The 16640-nt window shown below is 43.2% G+C and overlaps 1 protein-coding gene across 6 annotated transcripts in view; it reads right to left on the bottom strand.

Moving 5' to 3' along the window:
* CDH17 (cadherin 17) overlaps positions 1-16640 on the bottom strand; it is a 75994-nt gene that overhangs the window by 11004 nt on the left and 48350 nt on the right. For all 6 annotated transcript variants that reach the window (XM_053208172.1, XM_015072174.3, XM_027064223.2 and 3 more), the window contains 3 exons: positions 14209-14285; positions 12114-12305; positions 2755-2999 (listed from right to left, as the gene is read on the bottom strand). In XM_053208172.1, coding sequence (XP_053064147.1) covers positions 2755-2999; positions 12114-12305; positions 14209-14285 — 514 coding nt within the window. The remainder of the gene's footprint in view (positions 1-2754; positions 3000-12113; positions 12306-14208; positions 14286-16640) is intronic.

Raw genomic sequence — 16640 nt, 5'->3', positions numbered from 1 at the left:
AACAAAAAACAAAAACCCAAAAAAACAGGCTCTTAGGCCAATGGAGGAGACAGACACAGAAATAGATAATTCCAGTAAAATGTGGTAAATACAATGAGAGGGGCCCTGTGGCACCCCAGAGAAGCCTTTCTGAAGCAGGAGATGTTAACTAAGGCAAGAAACAGGATGCTTCAAGCAGAACCGATTGCATGAGCTAATGCAAAGAGACCAAGGAATAGCCTGGTGGTGTGAGAGGGTCAGACATCCCAGCTGTGTTGGGATAAAAACGGGAAGCAGTGGATGGCAAAAGATGAAACCAGGGAAGTAGAAAGAGCCAGATAATGGGAAGCAATGGGCAGCCGTGGAATGCTGTTAAGCAGGAAGGTGATCTAGTCATATTTGTGTTTTCAATGGAACTTGTTGTTAGGTGTGTGAGAGATGAATCTGAGACAAGACTAGAACCACAGGAAAACCGATTAGTGTTGCCTTTTGAGAGGCAACACAACATAGCCATAAGGATGTCCATATCTTTAGGCCAAAGAATACCACCTCTGGAAATTTTCCCCCAAATAAAAAAAAATTTAATCAAGGTTAAAAAAGAATTCCATTCATGCATATATTCAAAATATTTTATATAATAAAAAAATACTGGAAACAACCTATATATCCAGAAGCAAGAGAATGATTAAAAAGCCAGGGTGTATTAGTTCATCAAATTAATTTTTTTTTTTGTAATATTAGTATGTTCTATATGCCAAGCACTGTTAGGCTGCGTGCACAGCTGATGAAGAAGAAATCCTATGTACTTGGAATTTCATTCTGAGTAAGATGGGAACTCTTTGGAAGGTTTTCAGTGAAGTCCTTTGAGCTGATCCACTTTTTAAAAGGACCACTGTGATTGTGGCAGGTGGACGCAGGGTGGGCTGGAGGAGTGGGCAGGGATGGACCCAGGAAAGAGAGGATGGTGGTCTGGACCATGGTGGACATGGTGAGAAGCATCTGCATTCTGGATATATTTCCAGGAAAGGATTTCTAATTTTTGCTGGTGGGTCGGATTAGGACCCAATGGGTGCTGATGGATTATAAATTTTGGGGGCTGAGAGAAAAAGAATGCACTCAGGCCAAAAACTTTGGAGCCATCCTTAATTCTAAACTGACCTATTACTAGCCTCAGAAATATTGATTATTCCTCGTTCTTGAAATACCTTTTTTCATTTGTCTTCTTACAGGACACTCCCCTTCTCGGTCTTCTTCCTCATCTTCCTGATCTCAGTTTAATAGCATGTATATCTTTTCCTTGATCCAAGAAATGTTCTTAAATGACTTTGTTTTCCCTACTCATAAACTCAAATTTTTTTTCACTTATCTTTGACTAATAATCTTTATAGCATTCTCATGAAGAAGGCAGAAGTATTTGTTAAACAATAAATGGCCGTAAATTACAAATATTTTGTGCCCCATCATAATTTGTGGCTCTGATGTATATATTAGTACCTACACTAAACCACACAGTACAGCCCCCACTCTTCTTTCTTTCTTATGTTTGCCTTTAAAAAAAATGTTTACTTATTTTTGAGAGAGAGAAACCGAGCACAAGCAGGGGAGGGGAAGAGACAGAAAGAGACACAGAATCCAAAGCAGGCTCCAGGCTCTGAGCTGTCAGCACAGAGCACAGTCCCGTGAGATCATGACCTGACCTGAAGTCAGACGCTTAACCAACTGAGCCATCCCGGCGCCCCTTATGTTTGTTTTTATGGAACCAAAGAAGGATGTAGAGAGTGAAATTGTAGATGGGAACTTTATTCCTTGATAGACAATCAGAATAAGGTCTTAGAAGTGATCCCAAGTACCTAAATGACAGCTCACTGGGAGGCAAGACTCCCCTCAAATGTTTCAAGAAATTTAAGGAATTTAAGGTCATTCATAACCACATGCAACGGTTTAAGGCATGCTAAAGTATTTGTCATGCCGCAGAAGCAAAAGATTTGGGCTCAAATCCTATCTATGTGCTTGTTAACTACACAATCTTAAAGAAGTTATAAATATTGATATAGATATGGATACACACAAACACACACATATATATATATCTTGGGCAAATTATCATTGTTCACTTCTAAGGCAAATCTATGTAAGTCCTGTCACACTGGGAAAAAATGACTAAGAATGGAAAGATTTGCATCTTTTTTTTCTAACCGCCTCAGCCTGGGCACTGGCCTCTCCAGAGGTAGGCTCTGGAATGAGTCTTGTCACCCCAGAACTATTGTCCAGAGATCCAAGAAATGTAGGCACTCTGCATCCAGAAGATTCCCTTATATCAGGTGGCTGAGTCTGTCCAACCGGGCTTTTGCTTCATTCTCTCTGTCTAGAGCTTCAGTCCATTTTAGGGACTGGGCTAGAACTCTCTCCCAAACCCTGGCCTCCGTGGCTGGTACAGACACAGAGCCTGGCTTTGGGTCACCCAATTTCTGGACCCCATCTGCTGAACTCACCAGCTCTCTGCCACAACTTGCAGTTAGTGGGCTGGGATGGAAGCTGACATGCTTCCCACTTGCCTGGGCCTGGATTCTCACTGATGCCCAGAGGGTATTGATGACTGTTGGGACCAAGATTAAGTTCACCATGGACCCTAGGATAGAGCTTCAGATCACTGGCTCCTTTCTTAGGGGAGAGCCCTGGAGTCAGGCCAGCCTCTCTGCCCCTCCCAGCCCTTCTTCTTCCCCACTGGCCATGGTCACAGCACAGCTAGGCCTGCCCAGCGTTGCTCTCCTCTACCTTATGTCCAGATTTTCCGGATCCTTGGCAGTCACGTTGCCCACTTTAGTGCCTACAGCCACATCTTCCCTGACTTTTGCTTGGTATATGCGCTGGGAAAATTGGGGTGCTTCATTCACATCTGTCACAATAAGCTTGAACTTCGCAGAAGAGCTGGTGTTATAATTTACACCAGACACCAGAGGCTCAGGATTCTCCGCTTGGAACACAATGTTGTGAACAGCTACTGTTTCAAAATCAAGAGGCTGTGTAGGGGGAAAAAAAGAGGAAAAATTAATTTGGAGGACGATTAGCTCTCTTAAAAGATTCGGTCCCAAAAGTCCTTTAAAAACTTTCTTACAGAGCAGCAGTTCCCAGTTTGGTGTCAGCAAAAACCTACTTCTCAGAATGATAACAGAACCCTAAAAAAAGACTTTGCTAAAGGACTTATCAGAGCTTTTCATATGCTATATGCATTCTGACTCTCCTAAAAGAGGAAATCAATATAGCATTCCTCAAATTTACTTAACCCTGGGATACTCCATTCATTCAGCAGAAATTTATTAATTCTATCAAGAAAATTCCCAGAAGACAGATGGGGAAAGGCTCATATTGAGATGTTCACATTGTATGGAGAATGATTCCCCAGAAACCTCGGGATCCAAACCCCAAGATAAAGGACTTAACCTCATAGAGGGTGGCAGAGGTTAGCAGAGAAAATCAAAAGATAGAGGATCCACTCTTGTTCCAGACCATGCTGGACAGAGCCAGGAATCAAGAATCAAGAAACTAATTTGAGTGTAATAAGAGGAAGCACATAACAGAGCTACCCAAGACAAGGAGTTGCTTCAAAAACCAGTAAATTCCCAACTCTGGTAGCTTTCAAGAATAGGGTTAAACAAAGGTTTCTAGGCTAGCCTAGAAACAACTTACATATCATTTAAGTAACTGGTTCTGTGTGACTTTTAAGGTCTCTCTCAAGGCACAGAGTCCATGATTCTGGGGGTGGGGGAGGAATCCTAACTTTAAAGGCCTGCTGAAGAGTGATAGCCCCTAAAGTTGGGCTTCTCATCTGGGATTAAAAGGCTTCTAGGAAGCTGTGAAGCCCTAGAAACCAAAATTGAAATATTTATATTTGTGTACATGTGAATTTTTTTCCAGGGAGAGGATACAGTCACAGTCTCAGTGGCACCCAGGACCTCAAAAACAAAGGAACCAAAGCAAAGCCCAAAAGGTACATTATGGATTGTGGAAACCACACTGTTTTGTTCACTTTCCCAGGCCTGTAGGACCCAGGACCTCTGGGGAGCTGTCAGTCTTTTAACTTTGGTTTATGTCAGTTGCTCATCAGTGAAACAGAAATGGTAATATCCATTCAGGAAGAGAAAAACTCATCGCTTCTTGGCCTTTTGGCTAAGATCAAGGAAGAGAAAAACTCATGGAGGATTTGACACACCATCGCATTAGCTTGGCCTGCCCTTCCCTAACATCCAAAAAAGTTCTCTCCCTCAGTCAGGACTTGGCTCAATGTCAATGTTGTCCTCTCCACATCAGCTTTCCCAATCCGCACCGGCTATCCCCAGATGGACAGGCTCCACATCTTCTGTAATCTCACAGTACCTGACTCAGGAATCTCATTGTTTGGTTATCTATTTTAGATCTTGACTGAGCATAAGCTCTCTGAGAGGAGGAATTGTGTTATATTCATCTTTGTTTCTCCACTCTTCCTTGGCATGCAGTATCCATTGTGTTATCAGTCAAGAAATATAAAGATGAGAAAGACTTGGTCCTTCTTGGGCTCTTGAGAGCCCCAGTAGAAAAGAGATTCTGGGGAAAATTCCCACTCTTCAGAAACCCCTCTCCTCTATGCACACACAAACACACACAACATCACAACACAATTTCTAGTTCAATAGAAAGGATGATAGAAAGATTGTTCATATGGAAGAGAAAGGATTATGTCTGAAGACTCAAGGTCATTTGAGATAGAAAATAAGAAGCAATTGACAGGATATAACATACAGGATATAAAATTTTGTAAGCTAGACAAGATGTAAAAGAGAGGATGTTTACAGAGATAAGCACCCCCTATCTGGAGGCCATGGCCCCATAATGATTTTTTGATCACCTCCAAGTGATCTGATAGAGCTCCTCACCTGAGGGTGGGGTGCAAGCTAGAGCTTCTGACTCCCAGGGACCCACTCCTTATCTCAGGGGATGAAGACAGGGGCATCAAACAGAGAAATCCTGGCAGATAGAACAGCCCCAGAGCAAGCCTACAATGTGGACAAAGGATGTACTCTGTTCCTTGCTGGTCCAGCCAAGTCCAAGCTCATGCAGGCAGCTCAGCTCTCCATGTGCTCAGACAGAGGAGGGGCATCCTATCCTCTCACCAAATGGGTCCTACATGGCCTCCCTGGATTTCCCACCCCATCACTGCCGCCCCCAGAGGTGGGGGATAAAAACACGAGACACCATGTCTGCAAATGGGAAGAAGCCTGTGTTATCCTGACAGAACATGTGAGACTGAGAGTAGAAAAAGATGAGAGGGGAGACTGTGTGTCCAGCTAAAGAGCTGGAACTTTATCCTTGAGGAGCAAAGAGAAGCATTACGCACAAGACTGACAAGGTCAGATTTGTGTTTTAGGAAAATAACTGCAGAAGCAGCCATGTGAGGGTACCCACACCCAACAGGGAGACCGGTAAAGAGAGGATGTCAGTGCTCCTTAAACACTTACTGAATGGAAGACCAAATGAGAAAGGAGCAGCCTGCTATTGATCAGTGTGCTTAACTTTCACACCAGGAAAAACACTGACCCACATCTTCCAGGGAAAAAATTAGAAATGAAAGATGCTAAATTAGCAAATGATAATCAGTAGAACTTAATCAGAGAGAGACAAGCCTTATCAAACCCTCTGTATCATCTTTCATAACACAGGGAGGTGCCTGCAAAGCCAAGTCAAGAGACCCATTGTGGCCTCTTGGGATGGTCTTGGGTCCCTCTAACGAGACATATTCATCAAATAAACTGAAAAAACATGTTCAGGCCTCAATTCCTCTTCACACAACTACTTGAAAGGTCAAACGCAGTGATTTAGATTCAACCTGGAGGCAGAGATAAAAGTGTTGAGAGAGAGGAGTTGAGACTGGGGTTATTTCACATTTTTACCAATGACTGGTGACAAGAAAAAAGTGTGTGCATTATTTTTCCAAATGATGCTTGAGCTGGTTAAAAATAGGCCACATATTGAGAACTCAAAAAGCCCAGCCACAATAGAGAAGTGACAAATTTGCACTGAAAAAGTTAAAGCTAGGGGCACCTGGGTGACTCAGTTGGTTAAGTGTCCCACTCTTGGTTTTGGGTCAGGTCATGACCTCATGGTTCATGAGTTCAAGCCCCGCATCGGGGCTCTGCGCTGACAGTGTGGAGCCTGCTTGGGATTCTCTCTCTCTGCCCCTCCCCAACGCTCTCTCAAAATAAATAAATAAACTTAAAAAAACAAAAAATGACCTAAAAATTTTCAAGCTAAAACAAAACCCTGAATTTTAAAAAGGGGGTCCAGGGGAGTTATTGATAAGCTGAGCAGGACTCAAAGGAATAGACTTCCTGCTCCTGATACCCACTTGGCCCCAAGACTATCATGTTCTATCACACAATAGGCCAGCACTCTGGGTGGCAGTAAATATTGAGCAGGACAGCATTCCTAAAACTTGATTCATCCTAAGCATCACTTTGGCATGTGAAATAATAGAAAATATATATATTGTTCCCTGCCCCTGGCTCCTGACACTGAACTCCTAATAAGCCCCCTGGAATTTCCTGGGTGAGAAGTACCTTTTGTTCTAATGAAGCAATTCTTGGTGGGGTCCTGGATTGCTTCAGGATGGGGGCTGCTCACCAGAAAGAGCAAGCCATAATTAGAAGCTTAGCACTTGTGGCCCCACCCCCTAGGAAGGGGAAAGAAAGCTAGAGATTGAATCACCGATCAGTCCTGTCTGCAGGACAAGCCTCCGTAAAAATCCCACAAGCTCACAGAGCTTCCAGGTTGGTGAACATATCCGGTGCTTTGAGAGAGTGGTGCACCCCAACACAGTGGGGACAGGAACTCCTGCACTGGGGATACTTCCAGACCTTGTCCCATGGGTCTTTTCATCTGGCTGTCCACCTATATCCTCTATCATATCCTTGATAAAATTAGTGAATGTAAGTGTTTCTCTGAGTTCTGTGAGCTGTTCTAGCAAGGGGTGGAACCTGAGAAGGGAATCATATAGCCAGTTTATAGCCAGTCTCTCTGAAGTGCAGGTGACAACCTGGGGTTTGCAATTGGCTTCTGAAGTAGGGGTGGTCGTATGGAACTGAGCCCTTAACCTGTGGAGTCAGCACTATCTCCAGGTAGGTAGTGTCAGAATTTCGTTAAGTTGTAGGACTTCAGGCTGGTGTCAAAGAATTGCTTGGTGGGGAAGACCCACACACGTAGCGTCCAAAGTGAAGTGAAGTGTGATATTAGTAGGAGAGTAAAGGAAAAAACTAGGAGGGTTTCTCCTCTTTGCAGGGCACTTATTAAAATGACTGATTTCGGAACAGAAATTCCACATTAGATGTTCAATAAATATTTATTGAATGAATTAATGAATTTTTGCCCCAGACAGGAACCTCGGGATCTTGCACTGCTTAAAAAGACCTGGTACATGAACCTAGCCAACATCAAGTTGCCTTTCTTCGACGAAATTACATTTGGTAGTCCTTTTTACCTCCAAAAAGATAAAACCACTAAGAGTGCTCTGCTCTCTTCTGCAGAATGTAAGCTCTGTAAGAACTACTTTAATAAATAGCAAATGTTATCTTAAAAAAGTAAATAAATAAAACAACTGATTTCCAGGCCTTCTGCTGGAGAGGCTGAGTCAGCAGATCCCTGGTTCGCACCACTGTACACTTGGAGTAGGCAGGTTTGGCCCCCGCAGCGAGAGCGGAAACACATCTGCCCACGGGCAGAATCCTGGCTTCTGCCGTAGATTGAATTCATCAGAATTAAAATAATGCCGGACATGTATTAAGTTTACTATGTGCTGGGTGCTGTACTAAGAGCTATAAATGTATTTTCTCATTTAATCCTCCAACAGCCTCAACAAGAAGGTACCTCCATTTTACCTATCTCTACAGATTAGAAAACCAAGACTGTGGGAGCTGACAGCAGTTGGTTAAAGTCACAGAGCTGGTAAGTGGCAATACCAGGCCTCAACAGAAACGTTTTGTTAGAGGAGCCAGAGGTTGGGGGTCGAGTTCCCAGCTCTGCCATCACTGGGGGACCTGAACCACATGCATGCAGTGGAGCTTAGTTCCAGTCCACTGGAGTCCGTGTGAGACATTAGCACATTTGCCATTCAGATGAACAGGTGCTGATAGAAATGTGATTAAGAACTTAGTTTTCGGATATGACACCAAAAGCACAGGCAGTAAAAGCAAAAATACACCAGTGGGACTACATCAAAGTGAAAAGCTTCTGCAGAGCAAAGGAAACCAGCAACAGCATGAAAAGCCTACCTACCTACCTACAGAATAAAAGACTTTACAAATTGCATATCTGATGAGAGGTTATATGCATCATGTAAAAAGAAACTTCTGCAGTTCAACAGCAAAAAACTGAAAAAATTAAAATAATCCGATTTTGAGACGGACAAAGGACTTAAAATAGACATTTCTCCAAAGAAGATATACAGGTAGCCAACAGGTATATTGAAAGATGGCCAACATCGCAAATCATCAAGGAAATGCAAATCAAAACCACATCTGTTAGAATGGCCATTATAAAATTTAAGAAAAGAAAATAACAAGGGGCACCTGGGTGGCTCAGTGAGTTAAGCATCTGACTTCGGCTCAAGTCATGATCTCACAGTTTGTGAGTTCAAGCCCCGCGTCAGACTCTGTGCTGACAGATCAGAGCCTGGAGCCTGCTTCAAATTCTGTGCCTCCCTCTCTCTGCCCCTCCCTCACTGCACTCTGTCTCTCTGTCTCTCATAAATAGATCAAACATTTTTTTTAAAACTTTAAAAAAAGAAAAGAAAGTAACGAGTGTTGGTGAGGATGTGGAGAAATTGGAACCCTCACGCACTGTTGGTGGGAATGTAAAATGGTACAACTGCTATGGAAAATAGCATGGAGTTTCCTCAAAAAATTAACACTAGAGCAGCTATATAATCCAGGAATCCACTTCTGGACATTTACCCAAAAGAACTGAAAGCAGGAAATTTGCATTCCCATGATCATGACGGCATCATTCACACTAGCTAAGGACGGGACATAACCAAAATGTGGACTGACAAGTGAATGGATAAAGAAAATGTATATACACACAATGAAAAATTATGCAGCCTTTTTAAAAAAGAGGAAAATCCTGTCATATGCTACAGCATGGAAGAACCCTGAGAACATTAAGCTAAGGGAACTAAGCCAGTCACAGAAGGACACATACTATATGATTTCGCTTAAAGGAGCTACCTGGAATAGTCAAATTTACAGAAATGGAAAGTAGAATGGTGGTTGCCAGGAGCCGGAGGGTTGGGGAAGTGGGGAGCTCCTGTTCAAGGAATGCACAGTTCCATTCATGCACGATGAAAGAGATCTAGAGATATGCTATACAACCGTGTGCATATAGGTAAGGTGCACTATAAAATTTTAAAGGATAGATTTTATGCGATGTATTTTTGACCATAATTTTTTCAACTAGTTTTTTTTTAACTGAGTTGAATCCTCAGCAGTGTTTTTTTTTTTTAAGTTTATTTATTTTTGAGACAGAGAAAGAGACAGAGCATGAATAGGGGAAGGGGCAGAGACAGAGGGAGACACAGAATCGGAAGCAGGCTCCAGGCTCTGAGCCATCAGCCCAGAGCCCGACGCAGGGCTCGAACTCCCGGACCGCGAGATCGTGACCTGAGCTGAAGCCGGACGCTTAACCGACTGAGCCACCCAGGCGCCCCGTTTTTTCAACTAGTTTTAAACGTTGAAAGATGATTGACACGATGGTTCAAAAGCAATGGTACTCCCCTAGCAGCTTAACGGATATGGAATTAGAAGCCTAAGACACACACAAGTAACCACATTACAGGGTCTAATTTACTTAAAACACTAAGAACAGTATAAATACACACATCTGTCATAGTGAATACATACATCCTAAGGGCTATTGGTTAACATTTGGTATATCCTAAACCAAGAATCTACACCTTAGGGTGAGCTGTTGCTTAGCATTTAAAAGATCTTAACCAGAGATACACGCTGCAGCTACTGCAGGCCTTGAGCCACAACTACCTCAAGCAGCCCTAGAAGGTTCGTTAATTGGCAGAGTGATCTTACAAAGAGATGGGGTGATATTTGTGGTCTCCAAGACATGTAGTCTGGTTTAAGATGTGGTATAATCTCTCAGTCATCACATGAACAACAGTGTGAGCATCTGGCTAGGCTAGCAGCCTATACCTTTCCGAGTTCTAGAACTCCAGTTCTGTTCTGTCTAGGATCCTCTTTCTTTGGACAGTCAGACAAATCCTCTCACGAGAATACTGTCATCACAGTGCCTGAGGGACGGAGAGCTGGGACTTCACAGGACTACAGCACAAGCTGGATGATTCTTTTTGTGTATATAGTGCAGAATTCAGTTATTTATTCAGTCAACCAATATTTATCAGACTCTACGATGCGCCATGTAATATTCCAGACACTTGGAATACAACCACAAACACAATAAGGATTTGACAAAGATTTAGGTCAGAGGCCTGCGTGATTGTAACGTACCTCCTCATGCCAGGGTTGTGTGGGAGGATACTCACAGCTTGCACCCACCGCTGATCATCCAGGGTCACCAACACCTCCCTAAAGGTGCCCAATAGCCACAAATGGTCAAGTTAACTTAAGCTGGTTCACAAAAGCCACCACAAAGAAATGTTGACATGTGGAAATTACTCGTACTGAGATGGACAGGCCTCTATCTTCTCATAGATCTCCAAAGAGCTCTGGTCCTGGACAAACTGGGAGCTGTTTGTCCCTGTCAGCATGCTTCCTGGAGCACCCACTGCCAACTCTAAAAACGGTCCTTTCATTTGCCTGTTCCTTCTGTGGTTCTTCTCCACATAGACAGCCATGAAGAAGGAGGGGGGTGGGTAGTTATAACATCATCTTTTCCAAATGTCAGACTGAGACAGATGCTAATGGTTTGAGTTGGTCCAAACACAAACCTTGCTGCTCGATCCCAACGAGGCCCTTTGTCAGAAGTGAAGTATAAGGTAATAATAGGATCAGAATCCTGACACTCTGCCCTAGGGCTCCCTTCAACACTAGCACTTTCCTCCTCGTGCTTCTATCCATTTTCTGTGACATCATTCTATTCTGTCCTCCTCTTCAGCTTTCCTTTATTCTGGTCCAAAACTTTCCTCCAGCACCTTTTTTTTGCAGCCTCTAGCACACTGCACTGCAAACCTTCAACACTCAACCACACCTACAGAGACTATCACTGTAACTCTTATCCCTTTTATTTCCAAATATATTGGATGACACTGAGTACTGCTTCCTATTGAGTCATCTGGTAGACTATTTACATGCTTAAAGCATAGATGAGGCAGCCATAGAGAAAAAAGGTCAGTTGCGGGATGGGAATAGAATGAAGAAGGGATGGGAAGATCCTGTACAAGGAAGTAGCTACTATGGTAATTAGACTTTGGCTCTAGACTTCCCAGTCCTTACAGAAGGAAAGATAAAGTGAGAGCCAGTGAGTTCAGCAATACCATAAAAGATGAAAGTAGGGGGTTGGCAGGAAGGATAGGAGGAAAGGATAAACTTGTCTATTAAACCTTGGAAGGAGATATACCAATTTCCAGTCATTATTAAAGAAGAATCTATGGATGACACATTAGAATAGAGGGTCTACGGCCTAAAGGGCTCATAGGGCTCATCCAGCCTAACATCCCACACTTGCAAAGTAAAGCCCTAAGCAAAACCTCCCCACTCCCAAGATTTAACAAATAAACATATAGAACACCTAGTTAAATTCGAATATCAGGTAAACAACAAACATTATTTTTAGTATGAATAGGTCCCAAATATTGCATGGGATACCCTTATTCTAAAATATTATTTATCCTATATTTTATATATCTTTTATGGCAACCCTCCCTCCCTCCACAAAGGTTACTTGCTGAGTTAGTGACAGACGCAGAACTAGAATCTTGGCCTTCTGTCTTTCCGGTGGATGAGAATGACTGAGTGCTCTAGGAGTCCCTCACTACACCTGCAAGGTCACTGCTAATCCATTACCTCTGCTCGTAGATCCTTACACCGTCCCAAGTAACTTGATTTATCAAAAAGAAAACTTCCACTAATGGGGCTATTTACCTTTTTAATTATGACATATCCAGCGTTGGTATGGGGATCTGTGTCAATCCCCAGTCGCCCCTCACTGTCTCCCTGTATAATACGATACAGGATTTTAGAACTCCCAGTAAATGGCTCATCAGTGTCTGTGGCCCGGATGGTCAAGATGGTGGACCCAACGGCTGTGTCTTCAGCAAGAGTCAGGTTTCCATACTAACAACAACAAAAAAAAAATAGGAGAAGAAAACGAGAATGTCCTCTGTCATCAAGCACAATTGCCAAAGGGCAAATTTGTCTCTTTGGTTTCACAATGAACACACGTCATAGTTTGCATCAATACTTACCGAGCATGTTTTCCTACTGATAAATTTGGTGCAGTTGATTTTGACTTCATTCATACTTGTAGACTGATATCCATTGCACCAAGAAACAGGTCTCAGAGCTACTGGTAGGACTCTAAAATAGATTCCCCTTCTCACATCCAATATGTTTACTAACTGAAATTATTATACTAGTGATCACATAAATAAATAGCTACTATGTGTTGAGTACCTAAATTGTGGCAGGCACTTTACATACATTATTTTAGTTCATCTGTAATCCACCAAGGAATAGAGGGTAAGAGCCTGAGCTTTGGAGTCAAACAGCCTGGGGATGAATCCTAGGCTTGCCACTCAGGAGCCAGGTGACTGGAAGCAAGTCATCTAATTTCCTTACGTCTCAGGTGATCATCTGTCTAATGAAAATAATAGTAGGACCTACTTCCTGCTCGCTGTGGGGATTGAGAGAGATAAAGCACGTAAACCCCCTGAATGCCTGGCACATAAGTACTCAATAAAGATAAGCAATAAAACACTCCATTGAGTAGCTATATTATCATTTCCATTTGACAGAAAAACAAAAGATTGGAAGGGTAAACCCCACCCAAGAGCATACAACTAGTGAGTTACAGAATTGGGACTCAAGCCCATGCTTGTCCAGTTCCAAAGCCTGTGTTCTTATTCACTGGCCTAGACCATCTCCACTGAAAATCCCCCGATCATCTCTCTCGGCATCATGATCTTAAAGATGGTAATAGGCAGGGCCCAGGAGGAGGACTGGGGCAATGACAGAAGCCCACTCACTCTCTCAAGAGCCCAGTTTGTATTTCCAACTCTCAAAGAAGGGTGTTCTTGTCCTCAGTGTGAAAGCACTGTCCAGATGGACCAGAAGGAAACCACAACACAAGGAAGGGCTCCTGGAGACTGAGAAGGAAGGGGTTCCTTACCCCATGCTTGTGTAGCCCCAGTGCCTGCTACACAAGTTATATTTAGTCACACCTCTTGCCGCCCCAAACCCTCTCATACATCAATTCCCTTTCTTTGTCACGGCCTTGTCCCTATTTTGATTTGTGATCATCATCACAGGGCTCTGGACCGTCCCATAACTGACTTCAAACATGACCTAACAATCTAGTCAAATGGGCTTCCCTCTGCTCTAGAATAAAGAGAGACATCCCTTTTAAGGGAAGCAGTGGTAAAACCACCCCAAGTTTAAAGCCCAAATCAAAATATGTGAAATATTTTTCTTGACGTTCTCTACTGATCCTTTTTCTCCTGCTTTTTCTGACCAATTTTCGTAATTCTTGCAAATGTCTTAAGCACATCCTTCTTGAGCTTAACTGAGAGGTTAGTTTTTCTTCTCCTTTCTCTTACTCAATTATTGCAAAAGGAGTAGAAAGTGCCAATATTCCAAACATCAAATTTTTGACTAAAAATGCTGGTCCGAGACCATTTATTGTCACACAACATATAATGACAAATTGCAATTAGCCATTCAACTCCATTCCATTTCACAAAGATTGCGGGTGCAGCTTTTAAGCAAGCCCTTGGAAGAAATGAGCCATTGGTAGAAGTTTATAAAATTCTGTTTATAAACGCTGTTATATACTATAACAGTGAATGCTATTGTTCCCTGAAGATTTCCACTGAAGATGGTGTCTGGGTTTGTTACCAGTTTGCCTAAAGCTACCTTTAAAGTCTGGAATTTTTCCTAACTACTTACAGTGTCTTTATCGCAGAAGTAAGGGTCAAGCAATATGAACAAAATAAAGAAAAAACAGATGAAAACTACTCACATCTGACTTTTCAAAGATGGGGATCTGATCATTGATATCAATAACATTGATCTCCACGTGACAGAGGGTTTTGAAATCTGAAAGGCAAAGTCATATGACAATAATTTTTCGTTAGAAATCATGCATTAAAATTAGAAATCTTCAAGAAAAACATTGGCAAGGCAAGTGACAGCCACAGCCAGAATTCTGCTACTGACATGCAGTTTTTGTGGAAACAGAATTCTCTGCTCCCCACCTGTACCCACAAGCAGGTCACCAAAAGGAGGCTGGAGAAAGCCCTGGAAGAAGTTCCTCTGGGTGCTCCAGGCACATGGAACACATGCCCCTTCCTCGGTAAGGCTTGTCCTGATCAAGGAAGTTTGGGGTTTTTTTCCTGTGAAGCAACCAACCTCTCTTTTCTAACTAGTGAAACTTTTGTAGCCTTCAAAGCCTAGTGCAAAACTATCTTTCCAGAAAGCCTTCCCTGAATAGCCCAGCTAGCTGTCTTTCCTTCTCTGAACACTTCCAGTACTTACCATCCTGCTTCTCTGTCCTCTATGGTGGGAAAGTCGGGTGCCTGTTCCCTTTCCTCCAAATGAGGGAGGAAGTGTTACAGTTAGCCCTCTTCAAAAAGCCTGGCTACCCAGCCTGTAGGAGGTGAGAGGGGGTCAGAGGTAGCTGACCCTTTGGAACCCTCTGGGAAATAACACAGGCTTTGAGGGTGGGTTTGACTATTCAAATATCTGGTCAGAGAGAGCAGGTTCAACCTAGGTCCAAGAGGGACACAGAATACAGATGGGAATGGGGTGCCCAGGGAAATATCCAGAGTGAGGAACAACGTGACAGTTTCTTTTCTGGGGTCCCCATGGTTCTAAGCCATGATATATTATGCTGTATAATGGCTAAGACTCAGGGCTCTGGAGTCCCACCGTTAAAATCTGACTCTGTCACTTACCAGATGTGTAAGAGCTTGGTGTGTGTCACTCAAGGACTCTGTGCCTCAGTTAGGTTTTCTATAAAATGTTGATAACTGGGCACCTGAGTGGCTCAGTCGGTTGAGCATCCAACTTTTGATTTTGGCTCAAGTCATGATCCCAGGGTTATGGGATCGAGCCACATGTCAGGCTCTGCGCTGAGCGTGGAGGCTGCTTGGGATTCTCTCTCTTCCTCTGCCCCTCTCCCCCACTTGCACTAGAGAGCACTCTCTTTCTTAAATATAAATGAATGAATGAATGAATGAATGAATGAATGAATGAAATGTCAATAACAACAGAACTGAGGTTCTTATCCCAACACAAATCTTCAGCACTGTATCAGTGCTTTACCAGCATTACTCATTTCATCTTCAGGCTAATTTCATGACATAAGTACTATCATCATTCTCATTTAGTTCACGAATGAGGACACCACAGGATAGAAAAGCTAGATAAGCTAACCGAGGTCACACACTAACTAGTGGTTGAGCCAGGATTCAAATCCATGTGCTCCCTTTGCTCTCTCTGTCTGCTCTCCACCCTTCACCCTGCTCTGTGCCCTGGGAGGCTGACCTCAGAAACTAACTACATGGCAGACACCCTGGGTGCTGCCAATGGCAGCAGTGACAGGAGATGGGAGGAGGGGTGGGAGGACAGAAGTCAGGGGCAGTTCCCCTTTGCCAGCAGCCTCTCCTATAGGTACAAGTACAGGTCTTGCTCCTTCCGGGAATGTTCCCTTCCCTTGCCCCTTCGCACCCCGCCTCCGCCTCCGTGGAAGGCAGGCCGTCTATTATGCTTCACACCTCCCATTGCTTTCCCTTAACCCTGCCTTCAACCTTTGCAAATAACCCCTTCTTTAAACTCTTCTTGGTTATTCCTTTTGAGGAACTGTTTGCTGCTAGGATCCTGACAAACACACTCAGGCATGAATGGTGTTCAAAGCACCGGACATGAGGCCAGGCTTGTGATCTAATAACATTCGAATTATAATGATGGATACTGATTAAAGCTGGGGTCAGTCCCTGGAATATTCGCAGACAACAAGAATAGCTAACATTGTGGTGGGGGGCGGGGCTGGTGCAGGGAGGATGGAGGAGGGGTGGTCTCAGGACCTGAACTTGCTGGCTCCTTGCTCTGCACAAACCTCAAGTTGGGCCAACAGTGAGCCAGGATTTTATGTAAACCTATGTTAATTAAGCCTAGTCTCTAGGCTAGAGTAGTGTACAATTGAATGTTTCATTCCAACAATACACATACACACGTATATATTTATGAATAAATATATTTCATGATATGGTCCACATTTTCTATACAGATGTACTCACGAACATAGAGAATTTGTAATCTGATTTCCACCTTATGCCCTTGCAGCCTCAAATTGCTTCAGGTCTCAATGCATTTGCAGATGGAATTTCTTCTCCTCTATAAGCCCTGCACTATTTTATAACTTGTCATATTCATCCTTCAAAACTCAGTTCA

Source organism: Acinonyx jubatus, chromosome F2 (genome assembly GCF_027475565.1).
Source record: "Acinonyx jubatus isolate Ajub_Pintada_27869175 chromosome F2, VMU_Ajub_asm_v1.0, whole genome shotgun sequence".
Taxonomy (NCBI): domain Eukaryota; kingdom Metazoa; phylum Chordata; class Mammalia; order Carnivora; family Felidae; genus Acinonyx; species Acinonyx jubatus.
This window is presented reverse-complemented; position numbering and strand designations above follow the sequence as displayed.